The 16666-nt window shown below is 39.9% G+C and overlaps 2 protein-coding genes across 5 annotated transcripts in view; both read right to left on the reverse strand.

The window, feature by feature from the left end:
* The window catches only part of CEP170 (centrosomal protein 170), a 306205-nt gene that overhangs the window by 110263 nt on the left and 179276 nt on the right, over positions 1 to 16666 (reverse strand). For all 4 annotated transcript variants that reach the window (XM_073671540.1, XM_073671537.1, XM_073671538.1 and 1 more), the window contains 2 exons: positions 7325 to 7451; positions 4161 to 5888 (listed from right to left, as the gene is read on the reverse strand). In XM_073671540.1, coding sequence (XP_073527641.1) covers positions 4161 to 5888; positions 7325 to 7451 — 1855 coding nt within the window. The remainder of the gene's footprint in view (positions 1 to 4160; positions 5889 to 7324; positions 7452 to 16666) is intronic.
* LOC141257241 (uncharacterized) lies at positions 14307 to 16369 on the reverse strand. Its single transcript, XM_073671541.1, has 2 exons — positions 16217 to 16369; positions 14307 to 16005 (listed from the first exon to the last, which is right to left on the reverse strand). Exons 1-2 carry the CDS (start codon positions 16341 to 16343, stop codon positions 14375 to 14377), a joined length of 1758 nt encoding a protein of 585 aa, XP_073527642.1. The 5' UTR covers positions 16344 to 16369; the 3' UTR covers positions 14307 to 14374.

The following is a 16666-nucleotide window of genomic DNA, read 5'->3' on the forward strand; positions in this document are numbered from 1 at the left end:
TGACCTGTCAACATGATTCTCCAGGTCAGTACAGTAACGGCGATACACCATTTGAAAAAAAAATTGGAAATTTGGAGAAAAAGAAAACAATTTTGTGTCGCCATTTTCCGTGAGCTGTTAACTTTCCAATTTTCCATGGCTTGACCTGTGATCGGGCTTGTTTTTTGCATGGCCAGCTGTGATGTACACATACACAAGGACCCAACCTGTGATGTACTATTACATCACATGTCAAGAATGGGTTAAATCATATTTATGTGTTACATGTATTTTTTTTTTTTATTTGGCTATGATTTTTTTTACCCCTATCTTTATTAAATTCAAAATTAAATGACCATGGAAACAACTCAATAGATGCTTTAATACAAAACAAAGGGTTGGAGTCTGTTCATCGTGGCTATGTACATATGTTGTTTCCTAAAACAACAGAACGTTAAGAGTCTAAATCAGTCCAAGTGGCCACTGTGAAAGTTGCAAGATTTCTATTTTTTATTTTTAATATAGATTGTGATATGGAAAAAAATATTGCCATAAAAAAAATTAACACAAACCTGACTAAAGCAATAGGTCATTTTATAATGATAGTGTTCCTTCAAAATAGTGGGTGACCCTTAGAAATATTTTTTTGATAATACAAAGCACCACTCATATTTCAAAGAATGCAATTGTGATGTACTTATTTTTCAATACTAGGGAAGTTACCTCTTCTAGGTCTTTTAATTTTATGCTTTTTCTAGCTAGCAGATGGAATACAAATGCGTTTTCTTATACAGAGACAATACAATTCAACTTTAAGCTGCAGAGCTAAATTATGCCTGCTAGCAAGGTTGTAAAACTTAAAGGGGTCCAGTCCAAAATTTTAAGTCTGAAGACACTCTGTGTGATTGCAGACTTATGAATCCCCCCAGCGCATGTACTGGGACTGCGGGGATTCGCCGTTTTTGAGCAGTGAATGGCGGTGATGAATGCGTTATGCATGCTGCCAGCCAGAACTCGACTAGTGGGTGTGGCCTCACTCCAAACACTTGCATAGAGCGAGGCTGCGCCCCATCTAGTGACGAGGCCTCGCTCGATAACAGTGTCCACTAGTCAGGTTCTGGCCGGGAGTAGGCATGTGTCAGTATTCCAGGTTTTCTAGGTAACCTTGTGAATGATTTTGCCCTTTGTTAAGATGGAGTTTGCTGTTTTTGTATGCCCTACTTCCTGTTCGTTTGTTTAAAACCCGGCTCAGGTGCTGGCTTCCTTTCTAGCTGCCTTGTCCTACTATTATCTCCCAGATCTCTTGTGTATTTACCAGGTTAATCTTCACGTGTTTCTCAGCAGCAGCCTGTGGCTCTGGACATTCTCTGCCTATGTAAGCTACACTCACTGTGTTATCATTAACCTGTTGACTTTGGAATTTAACCCTTGCCTCACTCCACCCGGTAAGAACTGTGTTTCTGAACTGTGTTGTTTAACCCTTCGTTCTCTCCCTCCGGTGAGGGCTGCTGGAACTATTTACTGGAATATTACTTAAATGTGAACTTGTTTCTGGACTTCCCTGAATCTACGCCTCATCTAGGATTAACTTGTGAACTTGTTCTTGGACTTCCCTGTGGCTACTGCATACCTGGTTCTGACTTTTACTACACCCGCAGTGTTTGAATCAAGCCACGTCACCAGTGTGTCAGACTTTCCTTTTGATCACATTTGTGTGAGGACTCCGTCGTAAGAACATTGCCGACTTACTATATAGGTTTCAAAGACTTAATATTGCTGGACTTATTTCATTGTATGTCACTACGGGTTATCTGTATATTGTTTTTGGGTGTTATTGCTGTTGCACAAATACACTATTTGCACTAAAGAAACCCGTCTCTGCTTGTTCATTGCCCCACGCTATCAGAATCCTCGAGTTCCTACAATAGTATTACAGCATGTCACATACATCACCACCTTTCACAGCTCAGAAACTGACGAATCCCGGCATCCCACAGTGCGTTCACTGGGGGGATTCATAGCAAGGCTGTGGAGTCGGTAAGCCAAACCTCAGACTCGGACTCCTCAATTTCCATGACACTGACTCCCTCATACATTGCTCATGTTTAAGTGATAAATTTACTGTAGCACAGATTCATCTCAGCTAAAAGTCTAGACCCTTAGACTCTCCCGGACCATGATTGAGATACAGAAATATTCATGGTAACACATATACTACACTATACAACTGTGGATAAACTGATAATATAATCAATTCATTTGTGTAACATGCATAAAGATTCTCAATAAATCAATTAATTTGTGGCACTAGAGTGTGGGTTTCTCTGTGAAAAATAATAAAAATAAATGAAATGGTTTTCAGTGGGGGGCGCAATCCCTTTTCTTGCAATTCTCTTTTGTGCAGAGGTTGTGTTATTTCATGTAAAAAATGCATAAAAAACAAGAAGGAAGAATCATTGCACATTTTAATCAATTTATAAAGATGGTCTTCCCTTGAAGTCCTTACAAGTGCATATTATACCTGATGAAGGTCATTGCTGGCAGAAACGCGTTGTTTGTTCTTGGAAAAATGTTCGAATAAATATGATATTGAGAAAAATAATTCATCTTTCACCATACTTATCCTCCGGAAGCGACGAAAAAGGGAAACCTTCTTTCCACTACACTATCCAACATGCAAGCCTTATACCATGGCTGACATAGTTCCCGCATTTGTGCTGCAGACCGGAGGATTGTAAAGAGCTGATCCGGATCATTTGAGTGACAACACAAGACATCAAAAGGGTGAGAGCAAAAAAACAAATATTGCTGTGGCAAATGTACATATTCATCTACACTTAGACTCTGCGCCCCTTGTATCCCTCTTTTTATTACCTTGACATTTTAATCACGGTATAAAAAAAAGTTTCGTTTTCTTATTATTTTCACTCTGACATTTATCAGGTAGCTATCGCTCGTGCATTAGAGATGTCTTATAATATCAGCAGAAGACTGATTTAAATAAACATTGTATGGTGTGAAGCACTTATACTAAACAAAGAATTTCTTTATCAGCCTCCATGAAAAACTGAAGTATATGACGCTCTAAAAAATGTAGCCCAAAATGGATCAGATCTAGCAAAACCATTACTAGGCAGCCCAACCATGACCGCGTAATCAGAATGCGAATAGTCAATGTTTACTGGCACATGGAACAGCATTAAGACCGACACATTGTGGTGTGTGAACAGGAGACAATAACAGCAAGAAGGCTAGTTTGTAGTCGTTTCAAAAGGAGGAACCAAAGTTTAGAAGTCAACCAAATCTCAGAGAAAGAAAGCAAAAAAAATGTTTTTTTTTATTTAGTTTTATATGCGTTTTATCGCCTTTTTGACATATCATGTTTTAAATAAAGCTGCTTTGATTTTGAAACATTTGTCAAAACTTTATTGATACACTCAAGTGCGCATCAAATGAGTGAGTTTTTAGTGTGTCTCTAGAACAGAAACACACCAATAACACAAATGTGTTTCTGACCTGTGGATTTTTAAGGATAAAAATGTTTCCATGGGTAAAATCTGCACATGACTAAGGGTGCCTGACACACCAGAAACACGATGGGGTTTTATTGTTCTAAGCCAATATAGATATTATATGGAATTTTAACATGCTCCAATAAAGAAGATTTTTATGCCCGTGGAGATGGATCCCTCCTCCGTAAATCTGCACACAAAACCCAGCGAACCAGCAAGAGAAATTGAGATGTTGTGGATTTCTAACACGTGCCACAGGTTCGGTTTACACTGGGTAAAAAACATCAAATTTACTTTGTAGACACTTTCTGAAGGCTTTAAAAAAGCGTCTGTGACATGAAAAGGCTGTAGGCAATGGGACAGAACTCTGTGTTACTGTACATTGTAGTCTACTGACAATAACGGTAAAATATTTTAATGAGTGACGTTATATTTTCTCCCTTTTGCCACTTAGAATATAGGTTTTGGCATCAGAATGGTTGATAATAGGACGGCACATACTCTGCTGAGTTACACTATATCTGCACTTTATTATACCTCTTACACTGAATATACTGCTTTTATTACAGAATCAGCTCCAGCTTTGATCATTATGTTTTGGTGACTGAATTGAGAAGTCATTTTTTTACAATAATTCAACCAAATAATACAAAATATTGAAACCATTACCTGAAGAAGAGCTTTGAGTTGGCACAGTTGTCTTTGTTTTAACATCTGTTAAACGAGAAATGCTGTTAGCTCTGGCTCTTGGGGAGCTTTTTCCATCAGTTGGAGTTGCTTTAGGACTACTTCTGCTTGCATATTCTACAGTTCGAGAAGATCCAGAACTTCTAGATATTGTTGCTTCAGAGTCACTGCGTGCAGATAGAGAACCTAGTCTTGCTCTACGTGGCTGTGCAAGCAAATCAATCCTTGAGAGAGCTTTTTTACTAGCAGGTTGTTTTGATGTTGAACTTGTTGTTGAAACTTCAGAGGCAACAGAAGCCCGATCAGTATCTCCAACTTCTGTATCTGACGTTTCGCCTAAACGTGATCTACGCAATAGTGAAGTCCTTGTTGGACGAGGTCTCGGAAGAGTAACAGACTTAGTAGCAGAAACAGCTTTTGATGTGGTCAATTTGTCATCAGAAGTGGCAAACTGAGCTTTGGAAGGAGACTTTCCAGAATAATTTTCTTGATCAGAAGACAAAATATCTGAAACAGCCGAACAATGTAAACTAGAAGTTTGATCATCATCTGTTAGATCAAGAGACGGTTGTCGATTTCGGCCACTTGGTCGTAGCACTTTACGGATTTCAGCTCTACATACAACCTCTTTCACATGTGTCTTATTTTTTCTTTCAGTTTTTTCTCGGTGCGCAGTTGTTGGACTATGAGAGTTTTTGGATGGAGGCACTGTGGAGTATTTCTCTTTCTGTACACTACTGAGGCTTTTTCGTTTTTGGGAACACTTTTTTTCTGAATCCCCAACAATTATGCTAATTGTGCTTGCTGTATCAACATCAGATTCAGGCGATATGGAATTTTCTTGTGTATAGCTTGGTGTTTTTGGCTCATCATCAGGTTTGCTTTCATCTCGAAGTCTGGCCTCAAGAAAAGCCATAACTGCTTCTGTATCTTTCAAAAGCAAAGTCGTGTCTAAGCTAGAGTCAGTGTCTACGGAGTTACTTCTTTCTCTTATATTCGCAGATGAATAGACGGGTGATCCAGCAGGCTGCTTACTGATATGTGGTATAAGTTCTATTGGAACATTTGAACTAGGTTTGTCAATGGTGAAGCTGCCTTGTCTAACTAGTGGTTTTATGGATTCTTTTCTCTCCGAATCAACACTTTTAACAGTATCACAGCTTGATACAACTTCATGTTTCTGGTTTTCTTTCTTTTGAGACACTTCTAAGCATTTCTGTGGTTTACAAACAGTCTGAGTCGTGGATTCAACTTTACTGACTGGGACAGTTGGAGGCCTATTGAATAATTTTACAGACTTTAACTGCTCTGTAGTTTGTTCCTGTGTTTTGTATGTAACTAGCTTTTTTACTGAATTTGCAGATATAGCAGCTTCCCTATTTGGGTCCTCCAGCAATAGCTGGGAATAATCTGAGAGGAAATCAGTTTTTCCATCAGAACTGCTATCTACTTTTCCTGTTGTTTCCATTCTTCCATTAGTAAAATATAGTTTTTCTTTCTTGCCTACATGAGCAGGGGATTCTTTCTCCTGTAATTCAGTGTCTTGCTTTTCTCCAATTTCTGTCCTATGGCCATGTTTACTGGTAGAAGTCTGTGAAAGACTTTCTTCTTTAGGAAGCTTTGGTAAAGTTCTTCTTTTACGATCATTTTGGACAAAAGACATGGATTCACTACTTTTAAATGGCACTCCACACTCCCTTATATCTTCATCTACAAAAAGAAAAAAATAATCAACAATTCCTCTTTTATAACTTGATTACACAGGAAAATATTGATAAAAATTCCCAAGCAATTTTTTTTCTTTTTAAAGCCTTATGAGCAGCCCATGTCTACAGTACTAGTAGTTATTAAAATGTAAAACCTCATTAATGTTTCGTTCTACAAGGACCAATACATGCATATATTTCTGTGTGACTTATAGAAATGACCTGTTTGGCAGTACACCAAATTCAATGGGTGTGGTGAATATTAATGGACTTTAATAGTGGGCACGCTGACAGCCAAGCGCAGCAGGAGAATGAATGGTCACTGCTCCCCATGCACGCAGTCCCGGCGTAGGGAGCAGTGACTATTCCGCCACAGAACGGGACACAGCGCTGGAGGAAAGAGGAGGGGAGTATAATTGTTTATTTTTTCTGTGCAGTGCGATGGGGATGAGGGAGTGCCAAGCATACCAGGATGAGGGGGGGCATAAATACAGGGATGAAGGGTGCCATACATACCAGAAAGAGGGATGAGGGGGGTCATACATACAAGGATGAGGGGGGCCATATGTACAAGGATGAGGTGGGCCATACATACAGGGATAAAGGGTGCCATACACAACAGAATGAGGGGGGCCATACATACAGGGATGAAGAGTGCCATACATACTAGGAAGAGGGATGAAGGGTGCAATACATACCAGGAAGAAGGATGAGGGGGGCCATGCATACCAGGATGGTGGATTGGGGTGCCATGCATATCAGGATGGGGATGAGGGCCATGTATAACAGGAAGGAGGGGGCAATGTATACCAGGATGGAGGATGGGGGATTAAAAGGGCATCATGACCACATTTTTTGCTTAATTTTTTTTTTTTATTTTCCTCCTCTAAAACCTAGGTGCGTTTTATAGTTTTAAAAATATGGCACTTTGTTGGAGTGAAAACCCCTTTAAAAAGGAGTTGTTCACCTCTGGGGATATTTTTATTTTTAATTAAATGCATTATGTATTTGGGGCTAAAAATCATTTTTGCAATTGTTTTCAATGAAAAATCTGTTCAGTTTGGCTTTTACAAGCTTGTTGTTTCAACTTTGATGTGGACTGTGGTCATAAATCAGCTGATAAGTGCTAAGAAAAAGTTAGAACAAACCATTACAAACTCTAACGTCAAACCATTAGAACAAGCTCATTGATTGATTTTCAACATAGGCTATAGGAGACAAATTGGTGCAAACATTTTTAGTTACACAAATGGAAAAAATTATTTTAAAAACCCAAATAAATATATTTCAGAAAAAAATCCCCAAACAAGGACAATCCCTTTAAATTCTAAAACATATGATATGATAATTAATTCTTCAATAGATAAAGAATAAAAAAAAATGATATTAATAATAATGATGCTAAAAGTAAAAAAATACAAAATGATTTCCAAATATTACCATTTTCAACCGAAGCCAACATATCAGATTCACTTTGTTCATTTTCTTGATCATGACCAACATGGTTAGAGGCCAGACTTGCCCACTGGGATACCCAACGTTTTTTGCCTGATACAGACAGAACATCCTAAAAAAAATAAAACCGATAAAATAAAAGTTACAAATAATAGTTGATAACAGATTTTAACATGAATATCTTGGTTGATGAGAAAATCGAAGAAATCCCAAAGTTCTACTAGTTCACTAGTTCTAGTCCGTTGCATACCATTTGCATTTTTGTATAGTCCAAAAGTATTTGAACAGTGACAATTTTTTAAGCAGCATAGTTGCTTAACTCAAGGGGTTTAACAAAAAAACTCAAGGCGAGGACAAGATGGTGCCAACACATACAACTGAAAAAGGGAAGAGGATGGGCACCACAAATACCGTAATCAAGATAAATATGAAAAAATGTATTAAAAATGTAAATGAAGAAAAGCAAACAATACCATATGATAACTAACAGATACTTAGGTGAAAATAGCAGAGGTCAAAGTGAAATGACCGGATGCGCTGCCACCAATTACAGCTTCACCAGGGGTCTGTTATTGATCATGCGGTGGTATTTGCTTTTCTGAATTCCCATTTTCACATTTATTATGTATACCTTCCTCACTGATTTTAGTACATGGTGCTACTATAACACATAATAGGAGAGAGCTAATTTCCATTATTATATGAGTTGGCACACTGGGTTTCTCCATAATTATTATAATATGGGGGAATGTTTCTAGTATGTATGTTTATAAATATGTTTTTAATGTATATTTATCACTATATATTTTCCAATATATATATATTTTTTTTTTAATTATGGGTGTGCGCAGACTCCATTTAACTTTTCTTATTATAAACACATACAACACATTCCCAAGTGAGCTCTTTGTATCTAATCCACTTAGCAGGCATATACAATACCAAAACAACACTACATGGATACATGTTGTGATCAATATATAGTATACGCAGTCAGTTTTCTTTAATTAAATGACCATACCTATAATGAAAAGCATTTTGGTTAAAATAAAGGTCTTGCATGATGACAACTTTCAATCCATCACCAGGGAAATGGCATCACAACAGCCAGACAGAAGTAATCACACTTTAAAAAAACATGCAAAACTCCTTCCACTTCTGTTACTAGGGTACTAGGGGGTTCCACACCTATACTGCAGGCAACACTGGAGCAGTTCTATTTACCATTTTGGAACTTGTGCTAAGACTTGGGTGGGGCTCACACTATTTAAACCTCTAGTTCCCGGCTTCAAGTTACCAGTTACAGGCGTTACTGACTCTGGAGCTAGTATTGCTATACCCGTTCTTGACATCGGTTTGTATTAAGACTACTCTTCTGCCTTACGATTTTATTCCTGATTCTGGCCTCTTGCTACTGACTCTGCCAGCCCACTCCAACGGCCAGCAGCCACTCCATGGACCCAACCCAAAAGGCCCTGCATAGGTTCAGAACCCTGTAAGGATTTAAAGGGTAGGGGCCAGGGTTTCACTGGGATTAGTTAGATGAAGTGCTTGTGCAAAGACTGTCCGTGGAAGCCCTTTAAATAGCTGCTAGCCTCCTACCGCATAAGCAACACACAATCTCTAAAACCAAACATTTATTTCACACTTTTGATGAAATACCGACCAAGTCTTTAGTGAGTGTATGGATGCCCCCTACCCAGCAAATAATGGCCGAAACAGGCAGCCAGGATTATGAGCTGCCTCCAACAGCCATAGGCGGAGCTCTGCCAGCAACTTAACCTCTTAAATACTCAAAGCGGCACTAACAGCACGCTTCTATGCGTCCGGTGACGTGATTGCGGTGCACCGATGGGTTACTTTGACAGCCAATCACGGAGCCTGTCATCACGGAGCTTTTTGTAAACCAACCTTGTGGCTGGGCATCAAAGGGGAACGTGATTTAAACTAAATGTAACAATACTGTGACGATCGCAGGTTAAAATCCTCGAAGTGAACTAATAAAATACAGTAAAAAGTAAAACAAATCTGAAAAAATATTTTAAAAAATGATTTACCACCCCTTTTCCCCCACTAAAAAAAATAAGAAAAAAATAGAAATATGTAAAATTGCCCCTCAATAAAAGTCCAATCTATCAAAAAAATCTAATTGGTAAACACCGTAAACAGAAAAAAAATTTAAACTGCCAAAATTGCGGGTTTTTTGGCCACTGCAACATAGAAAAAAATGCTGTAGGAAGAGATAAACATTTCATATCTATCCCAAAATAGTATCAATAAAAACATTGTCTCAACCAGTAAAAATAAGCCCTCTTACAGGTCCATCGTCAGAAAAATTAAAAGTTATGGGTCTCATAAAATTTGGTATCGCTGTAATCATACTGTTGAGGAGAATCATATTGCTGGGTCATTTTTTAGCACACAATGTATGCCGTAAAACCAATTCCATAAAAAACTAATGTCAAAATAGTGTTTTTTTTCACAATGTCACCTAAGTTGAAATTTATTCCTGTACACTATGTTGTAAAATGAATTGTGTCTTTCAAAAGTACACCTTGTCCCACAAAAAACAAGCCCTCACATGTATGTGTGGACAGAAATATAAAAAAGTTACAGCCCTTGGAAAAAGGGGATGAAAAAGTAGGCATTAGACCTATCGGTAATAGGGATTCCAGGAGTTCCTCATGACAGCACCATCAGGAGGTCGTCCTTCATATCTTTGATAGGGACAGAAAACACACAAGAGGTTAAAAGGCCCCTTCCTCCACCCCTACTCCACTGATTTTTCAAGTACCACACGAGGATGGATGCAACTCTATTTTATTTGCTTTTCTGCAAACCATGTTAACTTCACAAGGTCGTTTAAGGAATATCTAGGGAGGGAATGTAATGGGTGCTGTCACGAGGGACTCCTGGAAACCCTATTACCGGTAGGTCTAATGCCTACTTTCCAGGATGTCCCTCTTGACAGCACCATCAAGAGAATACCAGAGTACACATTTTAGGGTAGGACTACTGCCTGGAGAACCTTCCTTCCTTCCGAAGGCCATATCCTGACCTGACAGAATGTCTAATTTGTAATGTTTGCAGAAGGTGCTGAAATTTGACCAAGTTGTGGCCTTGCAGATTTGGTCCACAGATGCCCCTGCTCTTTCTGCCCATGATGTGGACAAAACTCTGGTAGAATGGGCTTTAATATTCTCTGGAGGAGATTTCCCCTCAGATGAATAGGCCAGGCTTATTACTGAAGTGACCCATCTCGCTAAGGTAGATTTTGTTGCTTTTTTTCCCTTATTTTTTTCCCCCAAACTGTATGAACAAGTTGGAATCTAAACGCCAGTTTTTTGTGACCTCTAAGTACTGTAGCACTGATCTCCTAACGTCTATTGAATGAAAGGTCAATTCTTGATCATTTTTATAGTCCTGACTAAAAGAGGGTAGGACACCTCCTGATTCATATGGAAAGGTGTAACTACTTTTGGTAAGAATGCTGGATCTAATCCAGGGTGGATTTGATTTAAATCGAACTGATTTAAATCACGATTTAAATCACTAGTCAGTAAGGCTTGATTTAAATCAGTGATTTAAATCAAAGTTTCTACCTAAACTAGTTCTTGCTACTTTACTTTAACATGCAAGTAGATGAAGATTTTTAGAATCACTTTTTATATTACTTTTTTCTCCCCAGTTTAATGGGTTAATCATTCATATTTGGACACCACTGTTCTGTTGTACTTAGGAAGGAGAAAAATAATCCTGACCTTAATAACAATTTAAATAGATTTATTCAACTGAAACAATAACAACATTACAGCATAAGTTACCGTATATTCCGGCGTATAAGACGACTTTTGAAGACTGAAAAATCTTCTGTCTAGTCTGGGGTCGTCTTATACGCCGGTAATGCTTTTGAACTTTCAGAAATTGACATGCGGGGATACTCTGGGGGTGTTAATAAGCTGCCGTGGCCGTATCCCTGCCATGTCGGAGTTAATATAAGGTGGAGGGAGTTAAAATACGGCGGCGGTAGGTCCAGACAGTCAGCGCTTCTGTGCTGAAACTGACACATCGCTGCGTATTCCCAGCTCCGGACACAGCGCAGGGCTTCTGTGCTGACAGCTTTCACTTGTCACAGAAGCGCTGCGCTGTGTCCGGAGCAGGGAAGTTCGCATCGATTCTGTGACAATATATGAAAAGCCGGCAATTCAGCAGCGGCATAAGCCGGCACCCGACAATTTAGAATAGAAAGAATAGAGCATCACACATAGATTAGATAGATAGAAACATGTCAGTCACATATATATGAAGTACAGTGACAGTATTGCTTACTGTACTTGTCATTTAGTGTAAAGGATTTATTAAAACAAATATTAGTGTTTTCATGCACCGTCTCTTTAAAAAAGCCGGCCGGCAATTCAGCATCTGTACCCGACAATTTATAACAGAAAGATAGAGCATCACACATAGATTAGATAGATAGAAACATGTCAGTCACATATATAAGAAGTACAGTGACAGTGCTGGTTACTGTACTTGTCATCTAGTGTTAAAATAACGGATTTATTTAAAAAAAAATTGGCGTGGGGTTCCCCGTAATTTTAGTCTCTAGCGGAGGTTAAGCAGACAGCTGGGGCAGATGTTTGAAGCCTGGGAAGGGGGTAATACCCACGGAGCTTCCCAGGCTACTAATATCAGCCCCCAGCTGAATACCTAGCCTTTACTAGCTATTAAAATGGGGGACCCCCCCAAAAAAATGACGTGGGGTCCCCCCTAATTTAATAGCTAGCAAAGGCTAGGCAGACAGCTGGGGGCTGATATTAATAGCCCAGGAAGGGAGCCATGAATATTGGCCCCCTCCCAGGCTAGAAACACCAGCCGTCAGCCGCCCCAGAAATGGCGCATCCATAGGATGCGCCAATTCTGGCACTTAGCCTCGCTCTTCCACGCTGCCCTGGTGCGGTGGCAGGGGGTAATAGGGCTGGGGTTGATGTCAGCTTATAATGCCAGCTGACATCAAGCCCAGGTTAGTAATGGAGAGGCGTCTATAAGACACCCCCATTACTAACCCCATAGTAAAAGTTAAAAAAAACACAAACACCCAGAATAAAGTCCTTTAATTGAAATAAACACACAATTCTTTATTGTTCTAAATTAAACCATACTTACCATCACGCCCATTCCAGCTGAAGCCAACGATCTCCTGCAATAAAAGTAAAATAATAAAGCAACCTCATCCTTACCTCTCCATGGTTCCCAGGACCGATCCAGCTCTGCTACATTCACATGACAGGCTGGACCGCAGCAGAACGCTGCCATCCAGCCTGTCATCCCGCAGACACTGAGAAGCGCAGGCATGCTTGCGCTCTGCAGTGTCTGGCTGTGACGGCATCCAGATGAGCCGACAATGAACTCAGCTCACCTCCTGGACGTCCGTCACTGACAGCGTGGGAAACTTCTACTGCGCATGCGGGGAGCAGGAGAATTTTCCCACGCTGTCAGTGACGTGCATGAGGTGAGCCGAGTTCATTGGACATGATCTCGGCTCATCTGGATGCCGTCACAGTCAGACACTGAGGAGCACAAGCATGCCTGCGCTTCTCAGTGTCTGCCGCATGGCAAGCTGAACGGCAGCGTTCTGCTGCGGTCCAGCCTGTCATGTGAATGTAGCAGAGCTGGACCGGTCCTGGGAACCATGGAGAGGTAAGGATGAGGTTGCTTTATTATTTTACTTTTATTGCAGGAGATCGTTGGCTTCAGCTGGAATGGGCGTGATGGTAAGTATGGTTTAATTTAGAACATTAAAAAATTGTGTCTTTATTTCAATTAAAGGACTTTATTCTGGGTGTTTGTGTTTTTTTTAATTACTTTACTAGAAATTCATGGCGGTCATGTCTAATATTGGCGTGACCCCATGAATTTCGGGCTTAGGGCCAGCTGATAATGCCAAGCTGGCCTTAACCCCTTTATTACCCAGTGAGCCACCGCACCAGGGCCCTGGATGAGTTGGGTACAGCGCCAGAAGATGGCGCTTCTATGAACGCGCCATTTTCCGGGGTGGCTGCGGACTGCAATTTGCAGCGGGGGGGGGGGCCAGAAAGCTTGGGCCTCCCTGCGCTGCAGATTCCAGCCCCCAGCTGCCTAGTTGTACCTGGCTGGACACAAAAATAGGGCGAAGCCCCACGTCTTTTTTTTTTAAAATTATTTCATGAAATAATTAAAAAAAAAAAGGGCTTCCCTATATTGTTGTGTCCGGCCAGGTACAAATAGGCAGCTGGTGGTTGGGGGCAGCCCGTTCCTGCCTGCTGTACCTGGCTGGACACAAAAATATGGCGAAGCCCACGTCAACATTTTTGGGAAAAATTAATTACAAAATTAATAATAATTTAGGGACTGCATCTTTATTAACCCCTCAATTGTCATTTAGTGTTAAAATAAAGGATTTTTTAAAAAGAAAATTGGCGTGGGATCCACCATCATTATAGTCTCTAGCGGAGGTTAAGCAGACGGCTGGGGCAGATGTTTGAAGTCTGGGAAGGGGGTAATACCCACGGAGCTTCCCAGGCTACTAATATCAGCCCCCAGCTGAATACCTAGCCTTTACTAGCTATTAGAATGGGGGACCCCCCCAAAAAATGACGTGGGGTCCCCCCTATTTTAATATGTTTATGAGTGACAGTTTTCCTGCTATATACCTGCATGTCATAAGAATTTAAATTAAAAAAAGGACCATGTTAAATTCAAATCTGTTTTTTTTTTTCATTTTTACCGGTGTTTGGTATGCGTTGGAAAAGGGGTAGTCTTATACGGTGAATATATCCTAAACTCTATATTTTAACAGGAAAGTAGGGGGGTCGTCTTATACACCAGGTCGTCTTATACGCCGGAATATACGGTATTTGCTTAAACAAACATCCATGTTTGTTAACTAATTTGGCTAAACAAAATATATATATATATATTTTAAGAAACTTAGACTGTCAGCCCAGCCGACACATGAAAAACGTAAATACTATTGTCCCTGCTGTCCTCTGTAGCTCACTCGTCGTCATCTTCATCATCATCTTCTTCTTTGTTCCTATTCATAATCTGGAAAAGAAAAACAAGCTTTCCTGCTTTATTGGGTCCCAACCGATTTCTCAATTTAGAATGAATGAGTCCAAAGGAAGAGAATATTCTTTCAACGCCTGCAGAAGAAGCTACTGCTGTTAAAAGTGAAATCATTACTTGGACAGTCTCTAAATCCAAGCGCTTAAGTGACTTCCACCAGTTTACTGGTGTGACCTTCCTTAAAATATCTTCAGCAAACATATATTTCTTGAATGGTTCCCCCTTAGCTCTGAAGTTTATTATAGTTGGCATTAAAGATGGATGATTGCTGGATACCCATGTCATAGCTAACTCCTCTTCCTCAGCACTTAGGTTTTGACCCTGATATTGGATATTGACAATATTTGCCAAAAAATGAGCTGGAGTCAGTGCTTGTCCCATTCGTTTGTTTACTGCTTGTAATTTAATTCTGTCCATGTGTAGTTCTGTTTTTAAGTGTTCACTCAGTTCCTTCCAAATTTCAACAGCATCCGCAATAAAACAGCTATTTTTCTGTATTTTGTTTAAAGCTTGAGAGATGGGTTTCAGGAAGCTCAGCATATGTTCAACATTTCTCTTAAGCCCAATGTTGAGGATTTTGGCCGTGACAGTGCCATCTATTTTATCTCGATTTTCTTCACAAAGTGTCATCAGAATAGGCCAGTTTTTGATATACTGCTCAAAACAGTCCACCACAGAGTTCCATCTAACATCTTGTGGGAGCGTTAGCTTGGTTCCACCCATCCTTTTCAGAGCTGCTGCAGCAAAATGATTATTACGGAAGTATTTAGCAATTTCAACAACATTAGCCTTTATTTCTGGAACACTTAAGTCTTTGGCTAAGAGGTGCAGCAAATGAGCACTGCAACCATATGTTATTAGCAGCTTTGTATTCCCTCCCTGCTCTTCTAAATTTCTTCTCATCTTGGATACATTTGCAGCATTGTCAGTGACCAAACTGCGTACTAGACATTTGAATTTTTGTTCACATGTTGTTATAGCTTTTACTGCCACTTCTTGTAAGTATTCTGCTGTGTGTGCATTTCCTGACGTATCAGTTTGTGCAAGGAAGACTTTACCTTCTTCTGTTGTTATACAAGCACATACAATAGGATCATTGTGGACATTACTCCACCCATCAATACTTAGGTTAACAATTTTACCCTCCAGAGCTGTTGCACATTGCTCCATTTCTCTGTCATACACTTGATCCAGCAGTTTCCCTGCAACATCAGCTCTGCTGGGTGGACTGTATACTGGTCTCAGTGACTGAACCATATTAATGAAATGTGGGTTCTCAGTCAGACGGAAAGAAGAGTTCGTTGCATAAATAAACTGGGCAATTTTTTCATCAATCAACTCTTTTTCTAATCTGCTAGTTCTTATCACAAACCTATCTATGGTGGTTCCAGGAGGTAAAGGTTTTTTCTTCCTTTTGGGTGATGGTGATATGTGGCTGTGGGTGTCTGATGATGATGCTGCTGCTAATGAAGCACTATCCTGGATGGATAACTCTGAAACTGTAGAACAGGATGATGGTGATCTTGGAGGTGGATAGTTTCCAGAATCCATGAATTCCCCTAAACAAAAAAAGTCAATGCTGTTATTTTATTGTTTATACAATTTCTGCTTATTGTACACAACACATCACTGCCCCTGCCCCAAAAGGAATATTTGTTTTTCTTCATAACTGTACCAAATGACAGTAACATGCAGTAATAATAAGAAATATAATTTTTCTCACACAAGACAGTTCAGTCTTTAGAAACAGGATTCAATAAAAATGTTTACCAACAGATCCGGCCTGTTCAGAAGTGTTTCTTTGGTAATCTTCATCACCGCACTTCTCATGATGTTGCCTCATTCGCGCCACCAGGCCTTGCATCTCTTTGTTGCATCGTTTGCATTTTGCACGCATGCCTGCCTTACCGAAAGGCGAAGGAGCTTCATTAAAATATTCCCAAACTGGCTCTTTTTACGGCCTGCTACCATTATAAGGAAAGAATGTAATAAACCTCAGATCGTACACACAAACAGATCCAGACTTGTCTGTCTGTGGCTATGCTGCAGTATTGTGCTCAAAGTTTCACTTTCATTTTCTTGTCTGCTTGCCCTTCCTCCTCCTCACACTTAGATTCACATTCTTCTTGTGTTGTGCAGATCTATTCCACTCCAAACAATCAGAAACATATTGTCTAACTTCTTGGACTTGGCACTGAAGGGGTTGATTCTGTATTCATA

Source organism: Phyllobates terribilis, unplaced genomic scaffold, assembly GCF_046119375.1.
Source record: "Phyllobates terribilis strain yellow unplaced genomic scaffold, ASM4611937v1 Scaffold_3__8_contigs__length_932513732, whole genome shotgun sequence".
Lineage (NCBI taxonomy): Eukaryota > Metazoa > Chordata > Amphibia > Anura > Dendrobatidae > Phyllobates > Phyllobates terribilis.

What these genes read in the sequence shown, in the direction of transcription:
- LOC141257241 (XM_073671541.1), bottom strand. Translation starts at nt 16,343, where the DNA reads ATGCGTGCAAAATGCAAACGATGCAACAAAGAGATGCAAGGCCTGGTG. An exon ending in TGAACAGGCCGGATCTGTTG is followed by an intron (nt 16,006 to 16,216) that starts GTAAACATTTTT and finishes TTTTTTGTTTAG; the next exon opens with GGGAATTCATGGATTCTGGA.